The sequence below is a fragment of the Candoia aspera genome, chromosome 16 (assembly GCF_035149785.1).
Source record: "Candoia aspera isolate rCanAsp1 chromosome 16, rCanAsp1.hap2, whole genome shotgun sequence".
NCBI classification, from domain to species: Eukaryota; Metazoa; Chordata; class Lepidosauria; order Squamata; family Boidae; genus Candoia; species Candoia aspera.
Genome location: NC_086168.1, coordinates 3,609,502 through 3,631,206, shown reverse-complemented (window position 1 = coordinate 3,631,206; position 21,705 = coordinate 3,609,502). Strand labels below are relative to the sequence as shown.

The window sequence follows — 21,705 nt, the reverse complement described above, 5'->3', positions numbered from 1 at the left end:
ATAGGGTGGGGATGGATGGATGGATGAGGGAGACATAAGGTGGAGATGGATGGATGGATGGATGGATGGATGAGGGAGACAGGGTGGAGATGGATGGATGGATGGATAGATGAGGGAGACATAGGGTGGGGATGGATGGATGAGGGAGATATAGGGTGGGGATGGATAGATGAGGGAGACATAGGGTGGAGATGGATGGATGGATGAGGGAGACATAGGGTGGGGATGGATGGATGGATGGATGGATGAGGAAGACATAGAGTGGGGATGGATGGATGGATGGATGAGGGAGACATAGAGTGGGGATGGATGGATGGATGGATGGATGAGGGAGACATAGGGTGGAGATGGATGGATGGATGGATGGATGGATGGAGAGATGAGGGAGACATAGGATGGAGATGGATGGATGGATGGATGGATGGATGGATATCCCACCATTCATTCATTCTCTCTCCTACACACATACACTCATTTTGCTGGTTGAAATAGAAGCTTGGTGTGCAGGGTGAAGTCAACCATACTTCTCCTGGTCTTCCATTGTCTCCTGCTCTTTCTGAATAATCTCTGGCAGGGCGACAGGGTTGGCAGCAACAGAACTGTCTGTTATGTAAAAGAATCCAGAGCTGTTATTGTAATCTTGGTTGGTGACATCATTGTTTTTCATGCCATTGCCACTCGGCGCCACCTCCGTTCTGCAGCTGGAGAGGCAGCACATGAATGGGGTAGGCTGGTGCCAGGTTGAACCAACCAAGGTTCTGCCATTGATTTCCAAAGCCAAGGATTGGTTGCATGGGGGCACGCATCACCCGCTTTCATCTTCATGTTTGACCGCCGACTGGTTATGAGATGGGTCTTTATATTTCACAAAGACTTTGAAAGTGCCTCTTTGGAGGACACATTTTGGTCGCCTTCCTCAGATCGCTTGTGTGATTTATTTAAACATTTCGTTTTTTGCCATCAGAAGGGGAGATTATTTCCTGCCTGTTGCAGACAGACCTGGTACAGCCAACTTTACTGAAATTCTCCACCAACTTTATGGGCAAAGATACTGGGCAAATTTTTCTAGGGGCAGAGACATTCTCGAACTGTCTTTTGAAGGAAGCCAGGGAAGCTGCAGATGGCTGGAGAGAGGATTATCTATTCCCTCATCTTAGACAGTGAAATATAGGACATCCATACCACTCCTTGGCTTCCATCTTGTAATTCCTTTAGGGCAACAACACAGCCTCCACCCAGAAGGATATTATAGTATAATAAAATAACTGTAGTGGCAAACAAACTTCAATAATAAATCAATATTTCCTTACCTAAACAGATGAACAGAATGACCACGGGTGGGCAAAAAAGCAGTGTGAGCGGGAGCGACTTCCGACTTCCTGCCGGCTTCCCCACTGACTTTCCTTGTGGGAAGCTGGCAGGGAGCGTGATCACGATCACAACTTCGCAAATAAAACTAGTCTGAACGTTGTGGGAATTTCAATTCCACAGGAGTCATGAGTCCCGGATTTTTTTTACACATTCTTTAAATTAGCAGAGTTTAGGTACCTTGAGTGAAAAATTGTTGTGGTACAATGCACCGTTTGGGCTAGCTTGAGGGGACAAACAGACAAACAGACAAACAAATACAATGAGCATTTTAGTAGAATATAGCTTGACACACCCACCGCAACTTTGCTGTTAGGAGCTGTGGGAGTGTAGGCCCAACTTGTGAAGTTGCTACAAGGATGGAGCCAAGCGGGCTGTCTCTGAAAGATTCTGAACCTGTGGATGCTTCTCTTTCCAGAAAATCCAGGACATGGAAGAGAGACGAATAATCAGAATAGGGGAATCCATGAAAACGTTTGCGGAGGTGGATCGCCAGGTGACTCCCATCATTGGGAAGTGTCTGGATGAGATCACAAAGGCAGTGGATTCCATCGATCCAAAGCACGTAAGTGGGCAGCTTCCTGGAGCCCGAGAATCAAGCCTGGATTTCACAGAGTGTGATACTTAACCCTGTTCATCTGGTGTAAATCAAGTTTGGCTGGAAACCGAACGGAAATTCAGCTGCAGCTTTCTCTTTACTGCATTTCCTACGAGGCCGAGGTGGCCACAACGTGAAGGCTCTCCAGGGCAGATGTGCAGGATCTGCCTTTCCAAACAGAAATTTAGAAAGCTGATGCCAGTGAATTTGCTCTGGGCATCTGACTTCCTGTTTTGACAGGCATCCCCCGATAAAGGCAGCCCATCACTTTGGGTTCCACTCTAGTGACAGGACGTTAGAACTCGGGGTAGAGGACGTGACGTGGATGAAAGAAGATGAAGCAAAGGGTTCAAAAGTTTGGGAAAAGAGGAGGTAGAAAATCCAGGATGTGGTTTCCTTTGGTTTATTTATTCCTCCAGTTTAGAGCAATCTGTTCTGAATTTCCTTTTCCTCTTCCTGTCCCTGCCCCCCAGTAAGTAATTTAGCTGGGAACAATGCCCTTGTGTCCACTGCAAACAGCATCCACGTAGCCCTGGCATCGCTACTTCTTGGTACAGGGTAATTAGAGCTCAACAGAAATGATCTGGGAGTGAATGAAAACTGTATTATGATAAAATACCAGCAGACTAAAGTGTTTCCTCATTAATGATTTACAGGGCCTTTTCCCACTGCTGTGTTCTCTGCCCGTCTTTGAGTTGGCAGAAAACCAGATTGGTATGAAATGTGTGGTCCTCAGTGTTCGTCCTTCTGTGGCCTCCATTCTGAAGCCAATTTAGTGGCCTGCTAGAACCACTGAAATGGAGCAGAGCTTATAACACAGCTGAGAAGCTGGCACAGAAAGAAAGAATTATCTTAGATAGCTTCAATGAGCATGCTAGAGAAACACAGGTTATTGATCTTACACATTCAACCCTCCCAAGCATAAAGAATCACACGCTTAGACACATTAGGTTGAGATAAGAAAAAGAATTTCTTACTGACTTTATTGTTGTTTGTGTTACATCCATCTTGGTGGAAAAGATCAAGTTCCTTTGTTCTTCTTTTCTTTCTAAATACTTAGTTTGCCCTAAACTCTCAGCCCTACAGCTGCCAAGAGCTGCGTGGAAGAAAGGGGCAGAATCCTTCATCAAGGCCCGAGCACGTGGCCCTGATGGATGGAGAGCAGAGCAGCATGCTTGCTTCTCCCTGGGTGGAAGAAGGGGGAAGAGAGAAAGAGGAAGTTGGAGTGGCAACAAACAACTTCCTCAGAGTTGCATTGTGGGACAACTCAATTTACATGCTAATTCACATGCTAATGAGGCATGCTGGATTTGCCAGGACTTCCAACACATTCCTGGTCATTGAATTTCTCTCTCGTCCTCCAAGATAATGGGTGACAAAGCCTTACGGGTGTTACATACCTTCAGGCCAATCCTGAATGCGTCCGAGTAAGGGTAAAACTACTGCTTTAACAATAGTACAGCTAAGGACAACTTAAGCTGGTTTCATTCATGGTTTGGAGTAATCTTTGCACCTAGGAATACAAAGTCTTTCACTGCTTCTACATTTTCTCCCTCTATTTGCCAGTTATCAATCAAGCTGGTTGCCATAATCTTGGTTTTTTTGAGGTTTAGCTGCAAACCAGCTTTTGCACTTTCTTCTCTCACCTTCATCATAAGGCTCCTCAGTTCCTCTTTGCTTTCAGCCATCAAAGTGGTATCATCTGCATATCTGAGATTGTTAATGTTTCTTCCAGCGATTTTAACTCCAGCCTTGGATTCCTCAAGCCCAGCATGTTGCATGATGTGTTCTGTGTACAAGTTGAATAGGTAGGGTGAGAGTATACAGCCCTGCCGTACTCCTTTCCCAATCTTAAACCAGTCCGTTGTTCCGTGGTCTGTTCTTACTGTTGCTACTTGGTCGTTATACAGATTCTTCAGGAGGCAGACAAGATGACTTGGTATCCCCATACCACTAAGAACTTGCCACAATTTGTTATGGTCCACACAGTCAAAGGCTTTAGAATAGTCAATAAAACAGAAATAGATGTTTTTCTGAAACTCTCTGGCTTTTTCCATTATCCAGCGGATATTGGCAATTTGGTCTCTAGTTCCTCTGCCTTTTCTAAACCCAGCTTGTACATCTGGCAATTCTCGCTCCATGAATTGCTGAAGTCTACCTTGCAGGACCTTGAGCATTACCTTACTGGCATGTGAAATGAGTGCCACTGTTCGATAGTTTGAACATTCTTTAGTGTTTCCTTTTTTTGGTATGGGGATATAAGTTGATTTTTTCCAGTCTGATGGCCACTCTTGTGTTTTCCAAACTTGCTGGCATATGACATGCATTACCTTGACAGCATCTTGCAAGATTTTGAACAGTTCAGCTGGGATGCCGTCGTCTCCTGCTGCCTTGTGGGCCTTAAGTGGGCCTTAAGAAGCAATGCTTCTTAAGGCCCACTCAACCTCACTCTTCAGGATGTCTGGCTCTAGCTCACTGACCACGCCATCAAAGCTATCCCCGATATTGTTATCCTTCCTATACAGGTCTTCTGTATATTCTTGCCACCTTTTCTTGATCTCTTCTTCTTCTGTTAGGTCCTTGCCATCTTTGTTTTTGATCATACCCATTTTTGCCTGGAATTTACCTCCAATGTTTCTAATTTTCTGGAAGAGGTCTCTTGTCCTTCCTATTCTATTGTCTTCTTCCACTTCCGCGCATTGCTTGTTTAAAAATAATTCCTTATCTCTTCTGGCTAACCTCTGGAATTTTGCATTTAATTGGGCATATCTCCCCCTATCACTGTTGCCTTTTGCTTTCCTTCTTTCTTGGGCTACTTCTAGAGTCTCAGCAGACAGCCACTTTGCCTTCTTGGTTTTCTCTTTCTTTGGGATTATTTTGTTGCCGCCTCCTGAACAATGTTGAGAACTTCTGTCCATAGTTCTTCCGGGACCCTATCTACTAAGTCCAGTCCCTTAAATCGATTCTTCACCTCCACTGCATATTCCTTAGGAATATTAGTGACCTCATATCTAGCTGATCTGTGGGCCTTCCCTAATCTCTTTAGTCTGATCCTAAATTGTGCAAGAAGAAGTTCGTGATCTGAACTACAGTCAGCTCCAGGCCTTGTTTTTACCGACTGTGTAGATGACCGCCACCTTTGGCTGCAAAGGATGTAGTCAATCTGATTTCGGTGTTGTCCATCTGGTGAAGTCCATGTATAAAGCCATCTCTTAGGTTGTTGGAAGAGAGTGTTTGTTATGCAGAGTGAGTTGTCTTGGCAAAATTCTATCAGCCTATGTCCTGCTTTGTTTTGTTCTCCCAGGCCATGTTTACCTGTAATTCCAGGTGTCATTTGACTGCCCACCTTAGCATTCCAGTCTCCTGTGATTAAAGTAACGTCTCTTTTAGGCGTGTTGTCCAGTAGGTGCTGCAGATCCTCATAGAACTGCTCTACTTCAGCTTCTTCAGCATCTGTGGTTGGGGCGTATATTTGGATCACTGTGATGTTAGATGGCTTGCCCTGAATTCGAATTGAGATCATTCTACCGTTTTTTGGATTGTATCCAAGCACTGCTTTAGCCACTTTGCTATTAATTATGAAGGCTACTCCATTTCTTCTGTGGTCCTCTTGTCCACAGTAGTAGATCTGGTGGTCATTTGATGTGAAGTGGCCCATTCCAGTCCATTCCAGTTCACTGACGCCCAGAATGTCTATCTTTAATCTTGACATCTCACCAATAACCACATCCAATTTGCCCTGGCTCATAGATCTTACATTCCAGGTTCCGATGGTGTGTTGATCCTTAGAACATCGGATTCGCCGTTCACCACCAGCACCATCGGCCGCTAGCCGTCCTTTCGGCTTTGAGCTAGCTGCGTCATCACGTCTGGGGCTAGTTGAGCTCCTCCTCTGTCCCTCCCCAGTGGCATTTTGACCATCTTCCGACCTGGGGGTCTCATCTTCCGATGGTATACCGACATATCTCTGGTTGTACTGATCCATTTAGTTTTCACGTCAAGGATACTGGGGTGGGTTGCTATGACCTTCCCCAGGGATCGCATTTAGTCTGACCTCTCTGTCATGACCTTCCCATCTTGGGTGGCCCTTCACGGTTTAGCTCATGGCATCACTGAGGTGCTCAAGCTCCAGCACCACGGCAAGGTAACAATCCTTTGCTGAAGAGAGATATCTAGCGTCATCGAAGTATAGTTGTGTCAAAATAACAGTAATCTGGGCCGGCTTTACTGTATTTTGTTTCAACCATGGCTATGAATTATTGCCCAGGGGATGCCCTAAGAGAGCTTCTGGCATCTACCTTCTCCTGTCTCACAAGTGAGTGAACAGGCTGGGGTGGCAGACAGGGAACGATGGGTCCTTATCTTAAAGGGGTGAGTTGCCAATCCCCGTTCCTTTTTTCAGCCTTTTTGGCGTTAGCAGTCTGGCAAGTGCTTTCACACAAGCTGGTACGGTTAGCAGAGCAGTGGGGGAAAACCAAAATGCAGTCCCCTAAGATTTCAGTTCTGTTTTGCATCACAGTGGCATTTTTAGCCGAGTTCTTCTGGCACTTGGTGCATTTTTGAATTGTAGATTCAGAGGGGGAGAACCCCTTAAAAACTCCAGCTGGTTCTGCATTCTTGATTCTTTGATTTAGTTTAATCTTCATTCGTCTTTCCAGTACTGAGATATTACTTGTTCTGGGTTGTGTTAATAACTAGATGAGGAGTGAGGGGTTCATCAGATTTGCAGACAGCACATCATCAATTCTTTAGAAGACGGGTGAAATCACTCTTACCAGGTGACATGGGAAAGGAAAATAATTTCAAATGAAATTTTATTTATTATTTAAGTATTTATTATTCAAATTTTGTTACCGCTCATCTCCCCCAAAAGAGGGACTCTGGGTGGTTTACAATAAAATTAATACTATGACAATAAACATTAAAATCCCATAAAAAGTAAAAACAAGTTACAGATACAAAAATACAATATAAACAAATATAGAATCCAAGTGGCTATAAAAATTCCAATCCGGTGGGAGGTGCTCTAAGGCACAAGCCACCCCCAAAATATCTGATAAGCAGGTGCAAATTTGGTCACTTAGGAAAGATCATATGAGCAGGTATTAAATGGGGGATACCTGGCTTGGTTTCGTCAGAGTACAGGCAGTCCTCAACTTACAACCACAGTTGGGACCGGAACTTCTGTCACGAAGTGAGTTGGTCATTAAGTGAGTCACATCCGATTTTACAACCTTTTTGCCACTATCGTTAAGTGAATCACATGGTCATTGAGCAAATCTGTCTTCCCCCATTCACTTTGCTTGTTGGAAGCCAGCTGGGAAGGTCACAAATGATGATCACGTGACCCCAGAATGCTGCAAGCCTCGTAAATATATGCCAAGTGCCTGAATTTTGATCAAGTGACTGCAGGGACACTGAAACAGTAGTAAGTGTGAAGACTGGTCATAAGTAACTTTTTTCAGTGCTGTCATAACTTTGAACGGTCTCTGAATGGTCGTAAGTCGAGGACTACCTGTGAAAACGGAGTTTTGGAACTTGGAGTGAGTCACAAACTGAATATGAGCCAACAGCATGAATGTGGTTGAAGTATATTTTCCAAATAACAAGAAGCATTTGTTCCACTTTGTTCTGTATTAGTCAGCCCTGTTTCAAATCCTTCGTCCAGTCTGGGGACTGTAGTTGAAGATCCAGAGAAACTGAGGCAGGTTAGCAAAGGGCATTGAGAGGAGGATCAGGGGAATAGAAAAGTCTAAATAAACTGGGTAGATTTAGCCTTGAGAAGTGACAACTGGATAGGATATGAGAGTGTCTTTAAAATACCTGAAGAGGTGCTACACCGAAAACCTTCTATCATCCCCAGATGCAGACCTCATCTTAGTACCATCACTCATTCCTGCTTCACGTTGAGTCAAAACCATCAGCTGGGGCTAGAGGGCCCTTCCAGTCTTCAGATTTAGCTATTAAAAAGAAAAATAACTGTGATTGCCCTATTGGCTTTGAACACCTGAAGCACGCTCCCTGCCACTGATCTATGCCCCTTTTTGGAAGCTATATTTCTGGTGAATTTAGGTGCTGGGGTGGTGGTTCCCATCCTCATTGGTCCCTCAGAGACTTTGAGGTCCAGGTCCCCAATCCGTGACGCTGTTTTCTGTGATTGTGTGTCCATTCCAGGACTCTCAGCTGGTCATCGAAGCCTTTAAATCTGGCTTCGAGCCTCCTGGAGACGTTGACTTTGAAGACTTCACCCAGCCGATCAAGCGGGCGGTTTCAGAATCCAGCCTGTCGAATTCCAAAGACGGTAAATCGGAATCCAGATTCACAAGCAAGTCCAAGGGCAAATTATGGCCTTTCATCAAAAAAAACAAGGTACTTTTTTGTGTGTGTGTGCGCCCTTGGGCATAGTTGTTCACACTTTCGCAGTTTTGCGACTTGTGAGTTTTTTCTTTGAAATCCCAGCAGTGAAGTGTTTTTTTTTCTCTTTCTCTCTCTTTCTCTCTTCTTCTTTTTTATTTTCAATAGAAATTAGTTTCTAAGAACTAATAGCTGATGATCCTGTTGAAATTTGATGTAACCGTTTTTTTTCTTTAATTGGCAAAGTTTGTTTTTATTTTTAAATGCTATATTTTAAAAATAATTATGGTTCTTTTTACTATAATTTGCGTTTACTTTTTAACACTGTATTGCTTTGTATTGGTTTAAAGTTAGTTTTGGCTGTGTTTCAGTTACTGTACCTTCGCCATGGTGGTTTTTCCCTTCCTGCTCAATCCTAAATAATTACTGTCCCCTTCTTTTTTTCCATGCCTGCCTCAGTTGCTTCTCTGGTTACATTGCTCAGCCCTTTCCAGCTAATTAAATCATTAGGGAAGTAGAGGTCTTCCCTGGTGCCAACTTCTCCATGTTTAAGTTTGGGCTGGAAGACCCAACATCTTCACTGGAGCTTCATCCTTCCCGGCCCAACTAGAACTTAATGATCCTGGAATGCGACATGATTTATTCCCTTCCCTTTTCAACCTGCATGATCTGCCTTTCTACTAAACATTTGCTCCACCGTCCGCAGCGGCAGCTTTCGGACGGGGGCGCCTTGCAAAGGTAGTGCGGAAGCTGCTCGTCCACAACAGTGGGTCCTTCTGCCCAACGTGTGTCTTGCCCTTGCTCATGCCACCTGAAACGGCGTCGAGGTGGGGAGGGTGAGGAAGGGAACAATTCTTTCACCATTCAGCCCGGCTTTCCTGTCTCATCTGGGGCAATTTCCACTTGTGGTGGGGACAGTGTTTATTGGCATTGCTTGGCCAGCATTTTGGGGCTGGGTAGCAAGTGTTTTGGATGAGCAGGCATAACGCCCTTCACGTCCCACAGCTTCTCTTTGTCACCACCAGCATGGTCAAAGCATGAATGAGGCACGTTCCCGGGGTTTCCATTTTGTGCTGGGGCGACACAACGTCTGTAGATGTAGATTTCTTCCTTCCTTTCTTAACACTCTGCAAGACTAGCCTACGGCCAGGGAGAGCTCCCGTGTAGGGTGAGGCTGCACAAGGGTTCCTCGACATGTATCGCTTGCCCTTCGCTCCAGTTTATGGCGACGGTTGCGCCTTGCCCTTTTGCGCCCCCCAGTTGTTCCCTTGAACGACTATGCAGGAGTTCAACTGTCATAATTCTCAGCTGCTATGAAATTCAGGCCAGGGAATTCTGGTTATTAAAGTCCATGTGCCTGGAGGGTGTCCTTCAGTTCCCGGAATTCTCAACAAGGGTGAAAGCAAATGCTGGCTGGGGAAGTCTGGGAATTGAAGTCCACCATCTAGGGGATCTCTTTCAAATCCCAGAATTCTCAGCAGTGGCGTGTTCACTGGGGGATTCTGGGAGTTGACATCCACTCATCCGGGGATGAACATCATCTGAAGGGTGCCCAGGTTGGGGGAGGCTGGTCGGGAGACATTTTTTTCCCAAGCTCCTTCCCTTCAAGAGATCTTTTCCAAATCAAGGGTCACTTGCAGATCATTTAATATTTTCTTGCAGTCCCAAGAATCTAATGCATATTGGGGCATGCCCCATGCAGACCGAGATCACAGTGAATGTCACACATGGTGTCCTCCTGCAGCCAGAAATATTGATGGAAAACAAGCCATCTTTAATGGAAGATGCTTTGATTTAAACATTTTAAGGAGCTTCCAGGTGCTTCTTTATTTAACCAGCCTGGTTGCTAAAATAACTTCCTCTTATCTCTGTGCTCAGCACTAAGATCTCTCTGTGACACCTGCTGATCACTGGTAGGATTAAAATATGTTGTGCTGGGATTTAAACTTTAAAGAACACTCTTAAAACCCAATCTTCTTGGAGGATTGCTTCTGAAGATGCCCCTCTTTATGAAAGTATAAGATATTTTCTTAGCAGGCCTATACAGGTAGTCCTCGACTTATGACCGTTCCTTTAAGGATGGTTCAGATTTATGATGGCCTCAAAGAAAAGTGCTTTATGACCTGTACTCGCACTTACGGCCACCATACCACCCCCGCAGTCTCGTGATTGCAATTCAGGTGCTTGGCAACCAGCTTGCATTTATGACCAGTTGCAGCATCCTGCGGTCACGCGATCACAATTTGCAACCTTTTTTGCCAGTTTCTGGCAAAAAAACATCCATTGGGGAAGCTGGATTCGCTTAATGACCATCATAAAATTGGGTCCTGTCACGTGGTGAGTCAATTTACAACTGCAATGACTTAACGACGGAAATTCCAATCCCGATTCTGGTCATAAGTGGAGGACTACCCGTAGATATTTTCTGTGGCTAGATTCAGACAATCTGCTCAACCCAGGTTAACAAAAGAAGCCAGGCACGGAGAGTTTGCTCCATGTAACAAGAGTTGGGGTTTCCCTGACACGCTGAACCTCATTCGTTCAGCATTTGTTTAAACCAGCCTGGGAGTTAACAGGGATGAGCACAATTTGAAGCTGGAGCTTGTGAAGCTGGAGGACTGTTTTTAATTCCAGACTCTTGTCTGCTACCAGGAAGCTGTCTTCCCATTTCACGATGCTAATTTCCAATTTATTTAACTCCATAAATGGGAGTGGGAAGTTGGGGCTGGAAAAATCACTCTTTCCAGTTCAACGTTTTCTCCTTTTGCATGCAGCATGGTGGGTTTTCTCGGGAAGTGGATGGGAGGAGGGCAATCCCAGCATCTTAACTCATCACACTGACTCATTTACTATCACGCCTTCCTTTTGCAAAGCATTTCTTCTAAATCAAAGACGCCGAACCGCACGCCGTCCCCGCCCTCTTGTTTTCTGTCCCCCCCTTTCCTGCAAAAAGTTTGGTTGGCTTTACTGATTTGGTAAAACCCCATGACGTTAACGATTTGCCTTTCTTCAACTGTTGGTTGCTTTTCTTTTTACAAATTCTTCTGAAGTTTGGTTTCGAGAGTTTTATCTATTTCTCTCTCTCTCTCTTTTTTTTGGTGCTTGTGAATTTGTTTGGTTTTGTGCCGCGTGCTTTTTTCCTAGGTTTGGTTTTTTTAATCTCTTGATTTCATTGTGTTGTTGTTTTCTTTTCTTTTTTAATTCTATCACTTCTCCATCTCTTATACGTAGCTTATGTCCCTTTTAACACCCCCCTATCAGCCTCCTCCTTTGCCCCCTTCCTCTGCCTCGCCTTCTGCTGTTCCTAATGGCCCCCAGTCACCCAAGCAGCCAAAGGAACCCCTCTCCCATCGCTTCAACGAGTTCATGACCTCCAAACCCAAAATCCACTGCTTCAGGAGCCTAAAGCGTGGGGTAAGTTTTCTGGGTGTGTCTGTCTGTCTGCCTTCTTCTCTTTTCCCATTGCACGTTCTGTTGTGACGTTTGGGGAAACCGAGTTTTACTTCTACCTTCCACTGGGCCATAGTGTGTGTCGAAACCATAGCATAGCAATTAGATTCTGGAAACTTCAAAACGGAGTCAAAAACCTCCACGGTGGAACCACAAAAAAATCCACCTCTTCCCCCGCCCCCCGCCCCCCGGGCTGGCTTTTTCCAACCATGGGTCCCCAGATATTCCAGGACCTATAATTCCCCCCTTTTGCAGATGACACTGTGGGATTTGCGGTGGCACAACATCTAGGATCAGAGGCTGGGACAGTCTGGTTTTGCCAAAAGAACTGTTTGTTTGGGGACTGAACCATCTATCGTGCAAACTACTCATGTGCAGCACCAATTGCTTCCCACCACAAACATAAAATAAACTCTGCTTAACACATTACAGGTAGTCCTCACTTAACGACCACATGGTTATAAATTGGGCCAGTTTCGTTTAATGACCAGTTCACTTAACAACCAAAATTCCGGTCCCAATTGTGGTCATTAAGCGAGGACTGCCTATAATTAATGGTAGATGAATAGGAGTCTTTGCTGTTAAAACAGTCTAATCCCAGCGGTGTCTCTACAGCAGTGTTTCTCAGCCTTCACAACTTTAAGATGTGTGGACTTCAACTCCCAGAATTCCCCAGCCAGCATGGGGCAAGTACATCTGGAGAGGCCCGTGTTTTCCAGGCAGAATCCCTACGATGCAGAACCGTGATTATACTTTGAAATTATATATATTTACAAGACTTATAAGGCGGCCTGTCTTGTTCAAGAATCCCAGCCAGCTCACAACAAAATCAGACACGACGGCTCTTTGCCGTGGCTATAATTTCCCAGTTGGGATCTCAGTGGTTTTCCTGCCGAGCCTACAGATCTCTTCCGCTCATCACCTTCCATTGTTTCCCTAAGTTTTCTTTCGATACGCAGCATCAAAACCTGGTAGTCAAACGTAGATTCCCCCTGCTTACGTTTTCCCGCAACTAGTCTGGCAAGATGGTCTCTGATTCTACGTCCTGCAATTTGCACCCCTGGAGCTTCCCCCAGTAATTGGCCTAATCCCCTTTTTAAGATATCAGAGTTAACAGGCAGCCAAAGAGATAACAGACTAGAAGAGATAAGGGTTTGTTCCAGCTCCAGCTCAGATCTCACGCTGAATTTGGACTGTGGTTTTTTTTTTTAAGCAAGCCACAGGGATCACAGCCTCGCCCTGAGCGGTAAAGCATGGTTTAGAAATCTCCATGGCAGAGTTCCCATCCTGTGCAAAAACCAAAACCAAAACCGTAGAACGATTTGGCCAGGCTCCAAACGAACGAAATCACTGCTGTTAACCCCGTTTCATTTCTGCATTTTAAAATTCCATTTTAGTATCTTGCATCCCCTTTATTTCCTCCCTCCCTCCCTCCCTCCCATGTTTGCAAAGAAACATACCATGTTTAAGATTCTGTGCTCTTTGTTAAAAACCAACGCTCTTCCTATATGTGGGAAATCCAGTTGAAGTGAAACACACAGACACATGTGGTTTCACGGCTTGGAAAGTAATGCAGAGACTCCACAGAATAATTAACTGGAAGAAAACATGCCTTGAGCAGAAAATCATGCAGAGATACAGTGGGTGACCTCTTACAAGGGCAGTTAATCGATTGTGGCATAACCCTGCAAGTGAGCTAGGCATCATCGGGACACAGATAAATCAGAGTTTGCCTATAAGGGTGCCAGCAAAGAACAGTCAGGGATGCAGGGATTCAGAGAGAGAGGAGCTCACTCTGAATACAGGTAGTCCTCGCTTAACAACCATTCAAAGTTACGACAGCCTCAGGAAGGGTGTAAAGCACGTCCAGCCATCATTAAGCATCACCCTCCCCTGCAGTCTCATGACCTCATTTCGGGCACTTGGCAACTGGCTCACATTTACGACGGAGGGGAGGGGAAACCCTTCAGCAGGCTGCAGGGCCAGAGCTCAAATCCTGAAAATTTCAGCTCGGGTCCTGCAGCCCCACAAAGGATTTCCCCTCTGTGCCCAGACGGGAGCTGAAATCCTTCGGCAGGCAGCTCTTTCGCTCCGTCCGCTTAACAACCCGGGAGATTGCTTAACGACCGCAACCGGGAGTGCTGGGATTGCGGTCGTTGAGCGAAGCAGTCACATGGACGTCACACTTAACGACCAATCCACTCAACGACCGAGATTCCAGTCCCAATTGTGGTCGTTAATCAAGGACTACCTGTAGATGCTGTTTTGGACTCCCATTAGAGTCCCATCCCATTTATTTATCGTGACCAGTCTAGCTTTCCCTCTGAATCTTTTTCTTTTTTTCTTTTTTGAAGCACATAAAAGTGTTTTTGTTAGGAAGCTCCGAGAACAAATATGCATGATCTCGGCTCTACCGGATGAAGATTTCCTTTCCACCTGATGGGGTTTTTTCCCCCTCCCTGTCTGTAGAACGTAGAGGGGGATTTGGCTGTCCCAAGACAACAATTTGCCAGCCGTTTAAGGGGCTCCCAATTTGAACACTTCTGGTTTCCCTTCCAGTGGATGTTCTTGACTCCCTCCCTTGCCGTGTAATTAACTTGTCTGTTTTGCATCTAGAAATGTGTTCTTGATCATTCTCCGTGTTTTACTTTTGATTCTTCTTCTTGTTGCACTTCATGAGCGAAGATAGTCCTCCTCCTTGTAGATCGTCCACCCTAACGCTATTCCAATCCGCCTGCCATGATGCCTAAAAAGTAGATTAATTTCTTCCATTTTTCAGCTTGGGGGATTTTGATATTATTTTAGCGTTGTTTCAGTCCTCGCCTGCTTCGAGATTAATAGCTTGGAATTATCTTTCTCTATGTTCCAAATCCGGTAGGTACTTGGTGTCCTTAGACACAAAAGTGAAATAAACTGTGCCTGATTAAGGGCTGTTTTTCATTTTATGATCTTCACATCTCCCCGCACGCTTTGGAATCCTACCCTTGCCGGAAAATACATAGTGGAAATTTAACGTGGGCATCATTCGCTTGGGACTGGCTTTTAGTAGGACAGGATATTTAAAACTGCCACTTTTAAATTGGATGGACAATAATTCAGCGGGTTTGGGGGGAAAAACTCTCCCAAACACCAAAAAATTCCCTGCCTCTAAAAACTTAGGCTGTCAAGGAATTAACTGCCTGGCTAGTTTTCATAATGGGAGGCTTGTTAAAATACTATTATTAATTGGGGGACACCTTGCTCCAAAAAGTGCTTAAGTTGGGCCAAGTTTTCAGAACACATGTAACTCAATGACTGGATTAATTGATCCATTTTCTGGCTTGGAACGACACATTCAGCCCATAATAAAAGAAAATCCAAGCCTGCAAAGCAACAATGAAAATTAACCAAACTGAGCATTTGGATCCTTTTGCAATGATGACAGCCAGTGGAGATTCCAAAGTCATCAAGGCCAATTTGACCTATTGGGAAATTTTAAAAATGCAGCGCGATGCCATTCTTAAATTGCAATTTGCCGATCAAATCTCTGATACTCTTGCCCTTACTGTGCTTATACCACCCAACATAGTAGATTAGAAGCATTGCATGGAATCAGCGTTAGTGATGGTTTAGGTTTTAGTTAGTTAATTTTAGCTAGTTTTTTTTTTTCTGGGATGGCTGTTTCTCTGGGTCTGTCCTCCCACTCCTGCTCTGGTTCTGGATTATCGACACTTTAGCTCAGCACCTCCATCCGAAGCATCTTTTTCTGCTCCGTCTGAAGACGATGCTTCTCATACTAAATGCTGGATGGGGTGGGGGGTGTCTCTGTGTCCCCTTCCCCTTTTTCAGCTCTCTTCTGAGACTCAGCGAAGATTTAATCCTCTGCACCAGGCTGCTTTCCCATCACCATCAAGCCTTTGCCAACTCCTTTCTCTGGAGAAGTGTCTTGGTGTATATTGGTGGTCCCTTTGTTTATTCAGGCCATCAGGAAGGATGGACCACGGGACTCATTTCTCGTGGCCGGGCTCTTGAAGGAACAAACCAGTTTGCAAATAGATTGGCTTGTTACTTCCCACATTTGCCATGTTCACTTCCGAGCTCAGCTTGGGGACAGATCTCCTCTATTTAGCCCACCCAAGGACCATCTTTGCCACAAGTGGCATTGCTCAACTTCTGCTGACCTCAAGGACACGTCTGTATAGTCCTCTTGGGAACTGATGGGAAGTTTTGTCAACTTTCCAGCATAGATTCCAGCACTGGGGGTCCCTCATCTGATTATTAACCAGGTTCAGGCCTGTTTAGCTTTTTTTGAGATCAACCAAGGTCAGACAGAAGCTGCTGCTTCCTTCCTCTTCCCTTTTTTTAGACCATCTGATAAAAGCCACCTGATTACCACCACTCTAACAACATGGCATGAAGTCTCCCTCAGATTGATTTCTGGTGATCCCCTCTAAATCTTCTGAGCAAGTGTTTGCTGCTGACATCCTCTGGGATGCTATTTCAACACACACGCCCCAGTCTAGACCTGATTTCCTGGTACTGCCCTGTCCAAGTATCAACCAGGCTCAGCTCTGCTTCTCTTTCAAGCGCAAACAAGATTAGCCAGGTGCCACCATCTGGGGGGACGTCTCCCTAGACAGAGGTTGGATTTAAGGCTTCCTCCCTCTTTCCTAGACAGATCCACACCACCATGAATTTGTTTAACTCCTTTCCACTGAAAGGCCAAACTACAAGATTAAGTGTTATCTCTTGAAAAGTCAAGCCTCCTGGCATCCATACAGAAGTGTTTTGCAGTTGCCATCCAAGTCCCTCCTTCCCCCATCCAAGTCCCAACCCTGCTTAGTTTTGCAAGATTAGTGGGTGATGTGCGGCCACATAGTTGTTCCACAGAGGTAGTCCTCAACTTATGACCACAATTGGTATTGGAATTTATGTTACTAAGTGAGGCAATTGAGTCACACCTGATTTTACGACTGTTTTTACCATGATCATTAAGCTAATCAGTGTCCATTAAGCAAATCATTGTGGTTGTTAAGTGAATCTGGCTTCCCCCATTGATTTTGCTTGTCGGAAGCTGGCTGGGAAGGTTGCAAATGGTGATCACATGACCCCAGAATGCTGCAACCGTTGTAAGTGCAAGCCAGTTGCCAAGTCCCCCACTGGGGGAGATGGGTGGTAATATAAATTTAATAAATAAATAACTAATAAGTGCCTGAATTTTGATCATGTGACCACAGGAATGCTGTGACGGTTGTAAGTGCAAGGACCGGTCATAAGTCACTTTTCCCAGCGCTGTCGTAACTTCGAACAGTCGCTAAACGAATGGTCATAAGTCAAGGACTACCTGTACAGCGTAGCATGACTACCAGGGGGAACCCTTTCGCCTGCAAGCATCCAACCTTTATGTTTTCCAGGCTTGGGAGTGACTTCTGAGTGTCTTTCCATGACATTAGATCATAATCTGGGCCCCCTCTTTGGCGATTTCCAGTTAGCCTGGTTTCCAGTTCAAATTATGTGTGTTTTTTTTAAAATCACATTCCAGCTAGAGATAACCTTGATTTCTCTAGAAAGAGTAAACGTAGATCAAATTACCTTTTTAAAAAAAAAAAAAAAATCACATTCCAGTTAGAGATAAACTTTATTGCTGTGGAAAAAGTAAATGTAGGTCTCTTTTTTTCCTTCTTTCCTTTCCTCCTCCTCCTCTCTTTTAATACCTGTATTTTCTTTTGCTGGCTCAGCAGCAGTCTCAGTCCCTGTACTTTCACAAAGAGCTCATGAAGAGGAGATTAGGCAGACCCACCTATGCCGTCGAGGCTAGGGAGTATATTGTAAGTCCCGTGGATGGTGTGGACGGCCCGGGCCGTCACTGGCGCAACCACTGACCCATTTGCAACGTTGCAGGGGGGGGGCGAGGAAGTTGGTTTAGCTGTAAAATCCAATTCGGCAACCGGCAACCACGGATCTATCCGGAGATTGCAGAACACCAAATCTTGAAGGAAGGGGAGCTTCCCTCCACCCACCCCAGCACATGCTGTCTTAAAAAAAAAAAAAAAATTGGAAAACCAGAGGCAGCTCTCAGGAATGGGGAAGAAAAAGCGAACGTGCCAGATCAGGACACAAAATGACCGCTACAGTGGAACTCCCTTTGAACGGCTTTGCTGAGGCCCGGAAGGCCCGGATAAGAAAGGAACGGCAGTTTGACAGAGTTGTAGGCTGGGATTAACAACAAAACCCCTCATCTGGAGTAATCACACGCAACTCCTGGGGTTGTATAGTAGGTTAGTGCCAAACAGTGTGATTGCTTAAAGTTGACCCTGGCTGCATTCCCACAGCCTGTTGAACCGGAAGTGACCCAGCACCGCTGAGGCTGGCTTAGCAAACACCACCATACCACTGGAAGAAAGTAGAAAGATGGCCAAGCTGGGTCCTACACACACCTTGAAGCTTTGGAGCCAGGACCCCCTTCAGAGTCCCCCAAAACTTTGAACGTGGTCCTCCCAACCTCCTCCTAGAAGTCAACCCCATTTTTTATAACGCCGTGGGACTGAAGAATGGGGAAATCGGCCACATGCCATTAATTCAGACTAGTACTTTAGTGAAATTTGATGCAACCCAGTGGGGTGGTGACCACACTTGTTTCTCTGTGATCCGGCCACTGTCTGGTATGCACGCCACCCGAGGGTCTACACATTGTCCCTTGGCTGGAAAAATGTTGCAAATCCATGCTTCATCAACAGGATTCCTTCAGGGAAGTCTGCATTAAATGCAGAAGGACGCCGAGCGTGGCTCTCTGAGATGACCCATGCAAAACGTGGCCCGTCGTGGACCCCCCAAAGAGGCTCCTCTGTGTCCAAAATGGAAACCTTACGGAGTATAGTTTGAGCTTCGTGCCAACGGCGGACTTGTGGGAGCCAAGAAGGGTGCCAGGAACCAAAGGGAGACTTTTGCCCTGAATTGAGCTCTCTGGGAACTGCCTGGGTTGCTCCGCAGACACACTTTGGGAGATAACCCACTTGTGTGACTTTGATTTCCGTAATGCGCCTTTTAATTACATCATTTCCTTGATTCTCACGCAAAAGCCTGCACAAGGGGCTTCCACTGCAGTTGGCCGCATGGTCTGCCTCGCGATCCCCATCAAAGCCGACAAAGTTGTGGGGGGGGGAACGCCCTGTGCAGAAGGCAGCCATGAGCTTTCAACGGGAGAAGCTCCCCTCCTGCACTTGATTCCCCGCTGGGCCTCCCCGTTCGATGCAGGAAGGAGGTGTGTCCCGACAAGGCTCTCCGTTGTGGCAAAGCAACCCCCCCGTTCACATTGGCCAAACCATTCAAAAACCTCCCTCTTGCTCGCTGTAAATGAGAGTCACTGTTTGCGACGATCCAGTAACAGAGATCTGCTGGCTTTTCCATGCGCTGGTCACGTGTTCGTTGTGGCTTGCAGCTTTCCTTCCGTGTGCTCCCCACGAAAGGGTCTCTTAGCTCCCTCCTGGCAACATGCGCCCCAGATGGTTTTGCTCATCATTTCATTTCCAAGAAATGGGGTCGGTTTGACATCAGAGCTTTGCCCCCCACCGCCCAATTCTCCCCTTCCCCAATATGGCAAACGGCCAGGCGTGGCTGGAAGAAATCAGGCTGGAAAAAACAGGTGTGGGACCTGGTGCAAAATGGTGCGATTGGATTTTATAGGCTGGGTTGAATTTTGTAGCTGGGCGCCTTGTGGCCACACAGACAAACCCACGTCGTTTTCTTAAGGAGCGGATCTAAAGGGGTTTGACGTTACCTTCTAGCTTTTTAAAAAAAAAAATCTCAGTCATATCTACAGATCCTGGGATCTGGTCGCTCCTTTGAGGACTGACTCGATCCATCAACCCGGCGTAGCCGATTTTGCTATTGTTGGATGCTACGCCCTGCAAGGGAATCTGGCTAACTGAAAATTTAGAAAGACCACCCTGCCTGGCAGGGCTTTTTCAGTGAGAAAATAAAGTCAGCCCTCCTTCATTTTTGCAGCTCAACTTTAGCAAGGCCAGCCAGTTAGCCCATTTACTGCGCACTTTGCTTGTTCTTCCTTATAAAAAGGCTCAGAAATGGGGTTTTTTTTCCTATTAATTTGAATTGCAATGAGGAAAGAACACAATCCTGCAACAAAAAAACCGAAATATTTTAAGCCTATAGATTTTAGATGAGTTTAAGGTCAGCGTTAGTTTAGATTTTCCATGGCTATCAGTGCAGCTTAAACAAGCTAGCTTGGTTTGAATCAAGCCCATGAAATTTTTGAAGAACAAGTACAGCCCTGATTTTTAAAAAAATATTTTGCAGCGGCATCTTTATGAGCTCAGTGGTGTTTCCATTTTGCACAAGACGAGGATTGCTTTTTTTTCCCCAGCTCCAGAAAGTGAACATAGACTTTGAATGCAGGACTTCAAACGCAGCTTCCCCAAACCTGGCGTTATCCAGATGTGTGTAGACTACAAGATGCTTAACAACCATCCGTTTAGTGACGGTTCTGACTTACGATGGTGCTAAAAAAATGACTTACAACCAGTCCTCACACTTACGATCATCGCAGTGTCCCCACAGTTATGCAATCATGATTTGGGCACTTGGCAACCAGTTTGCATTTATGACTGTCACAGTGTCACATGATCACTATTTTTGACCTTCCCGGCCAGCTTCTGGCAAGCAAAATCAATGGGGAACTGTGTGATTTGCTTAATGACCACGTGGTTTGCTTAACACCAGCAGTGCTTCACTTAATGCCCGCAGCAATCTCTCTCTCTCTCTCGTCCTGAGTCAATGCTACACCTGCTGCAATAAGTTAATAAAATCAGGTTTGATTCTCTTAATGACTGCTTAGCTTAGCAACCAAAATTCTGGTCCCAATTGTGGTCGTTAAGCAAGGACTACCTGTACAACTCCCAGCATCCCCTGCCAACTTAAGCTGAAAGATCAGAGCCTAAAAGAAGGAGTGTGTAGGTTTTCTAATGTTTTCTGGAAAGGGGAAGCTCTTAGCTATATCCTGCCTTAAATCTCTGGTTACAAGCAAATCTGATCATCATATTGAGAGTGGCTGTGTTTGCACATGGGATTTAACCAGGTGAACACTCCTGGGCTTCCATGCTTAAGCTTGGTTTGTTTTGACAATGGTGTGTTCTTTGGCCACTTAAATTGGCTTAAACCCAACCAGTTTAGTTCGTTTAGGGTTTAATGTCTTGGATGACAGCAGAAATCCAACAGCTGAGTTATATGGCTTGTGTGGACCCGGGCGAAGCAGCCTGGTGCAAAAGTTGTCCAACTCTTACACTACTTTCCAGAAAACTCTAGAAAGCCTACATGCTTGTTTCCAACCCACCTTTTCAAAGGCGCCTCTTGATGTGGTGAGGGGCCGGTGACCCACTCAAAAAGTCAACTGGGGGGGGGGCTATTGTGGGGTGCCGCTGAATGCAAAAGTAGGTGAGTTTTGCCACCTCCTCCTCCTCTTAGGCTCTGATCTTTCAGCCCAAGTTGGCTGGGGGTGCTGGGCTTTGTAGTCTGTGCACATCTGGATAGCCCCCCAAGAACTATGGGGATTCATTTCTTCTGCAGGATTGTGAATAACCCAAGAAGGAACCCTCCTGAAAATGAACAACAGCCACAACCCCAGAACGAAACTTCATTTCCCCCACTGGGAATCAAACCCTCTTATTTTCAAATCGATTCCAAGTCGGGAAAATTCCGCAGGAGCCTTTTCTTTTTCTTTTACTCGATCCAGCACAGTATTTTTACCTCCAGCCGCATCCAATAGTTTCAAAGCTGTGTTTCTTGACCGAAAGTCTTGTTTGCACCACTGATGCAAAGCTTTAAGATGGTTCGGTGGAACCTTTGGGGCAGGCATGTTGACAGTTATAATCCTTCCAGTCCCAATCTGTCGATGCAAAAATGCCAAAATCGGGGGGAAAAAAAACCTGCCAAACGAAATCTTT

At 45.5% G+C, this 21,705-nt stretch overlaps 2 protein-coding genes across 14 annotated transcripts in view; both read left to right on the top strand.

Moving 5' to 3' along the window:
- PTGES (prostaglandin E synthase) overlaps positions 1-21,705 on the top strand; it is a 377,050-nt gene that overhangs the window by 227,263 nt on the left and 128,082 nt on the right. The gene's annotated exons all lie outside the window — the stretch shown is intronic.
- Positions 1-21,705, top strand: part of FNBP1 (formin binding protein 1) — a 108,821-nt gene that overhangs the window by 73,208 nt on the left and 13,908 nt on the right. For 6 of the 13 annotated variants that reach the window (XM_063316053.1, XM_063316058.1, XM_063316056.1 and 3 more), the window contains exons 8-10: positions 1,787-1,933; positions 8,141-8,335; positions 11,552-11,734. In XM_063316053.1, the coding sequence (XP_063172123.1) occupies positions 1,787-1,933; positions 8,141-8,335; positions 11,552-11,734 (525 nt within the window). The remainder of the gene's footprint in view (positions 1-1,786; positions 1,934-8,140; positions 8,336-11,551; positions 11,735-21,705) is intronic. The other 7 variants (XM_063316062.1, XM_063316061.1, XM_063316065.1 and 4 more) reach the window with 2 other exon arrangements.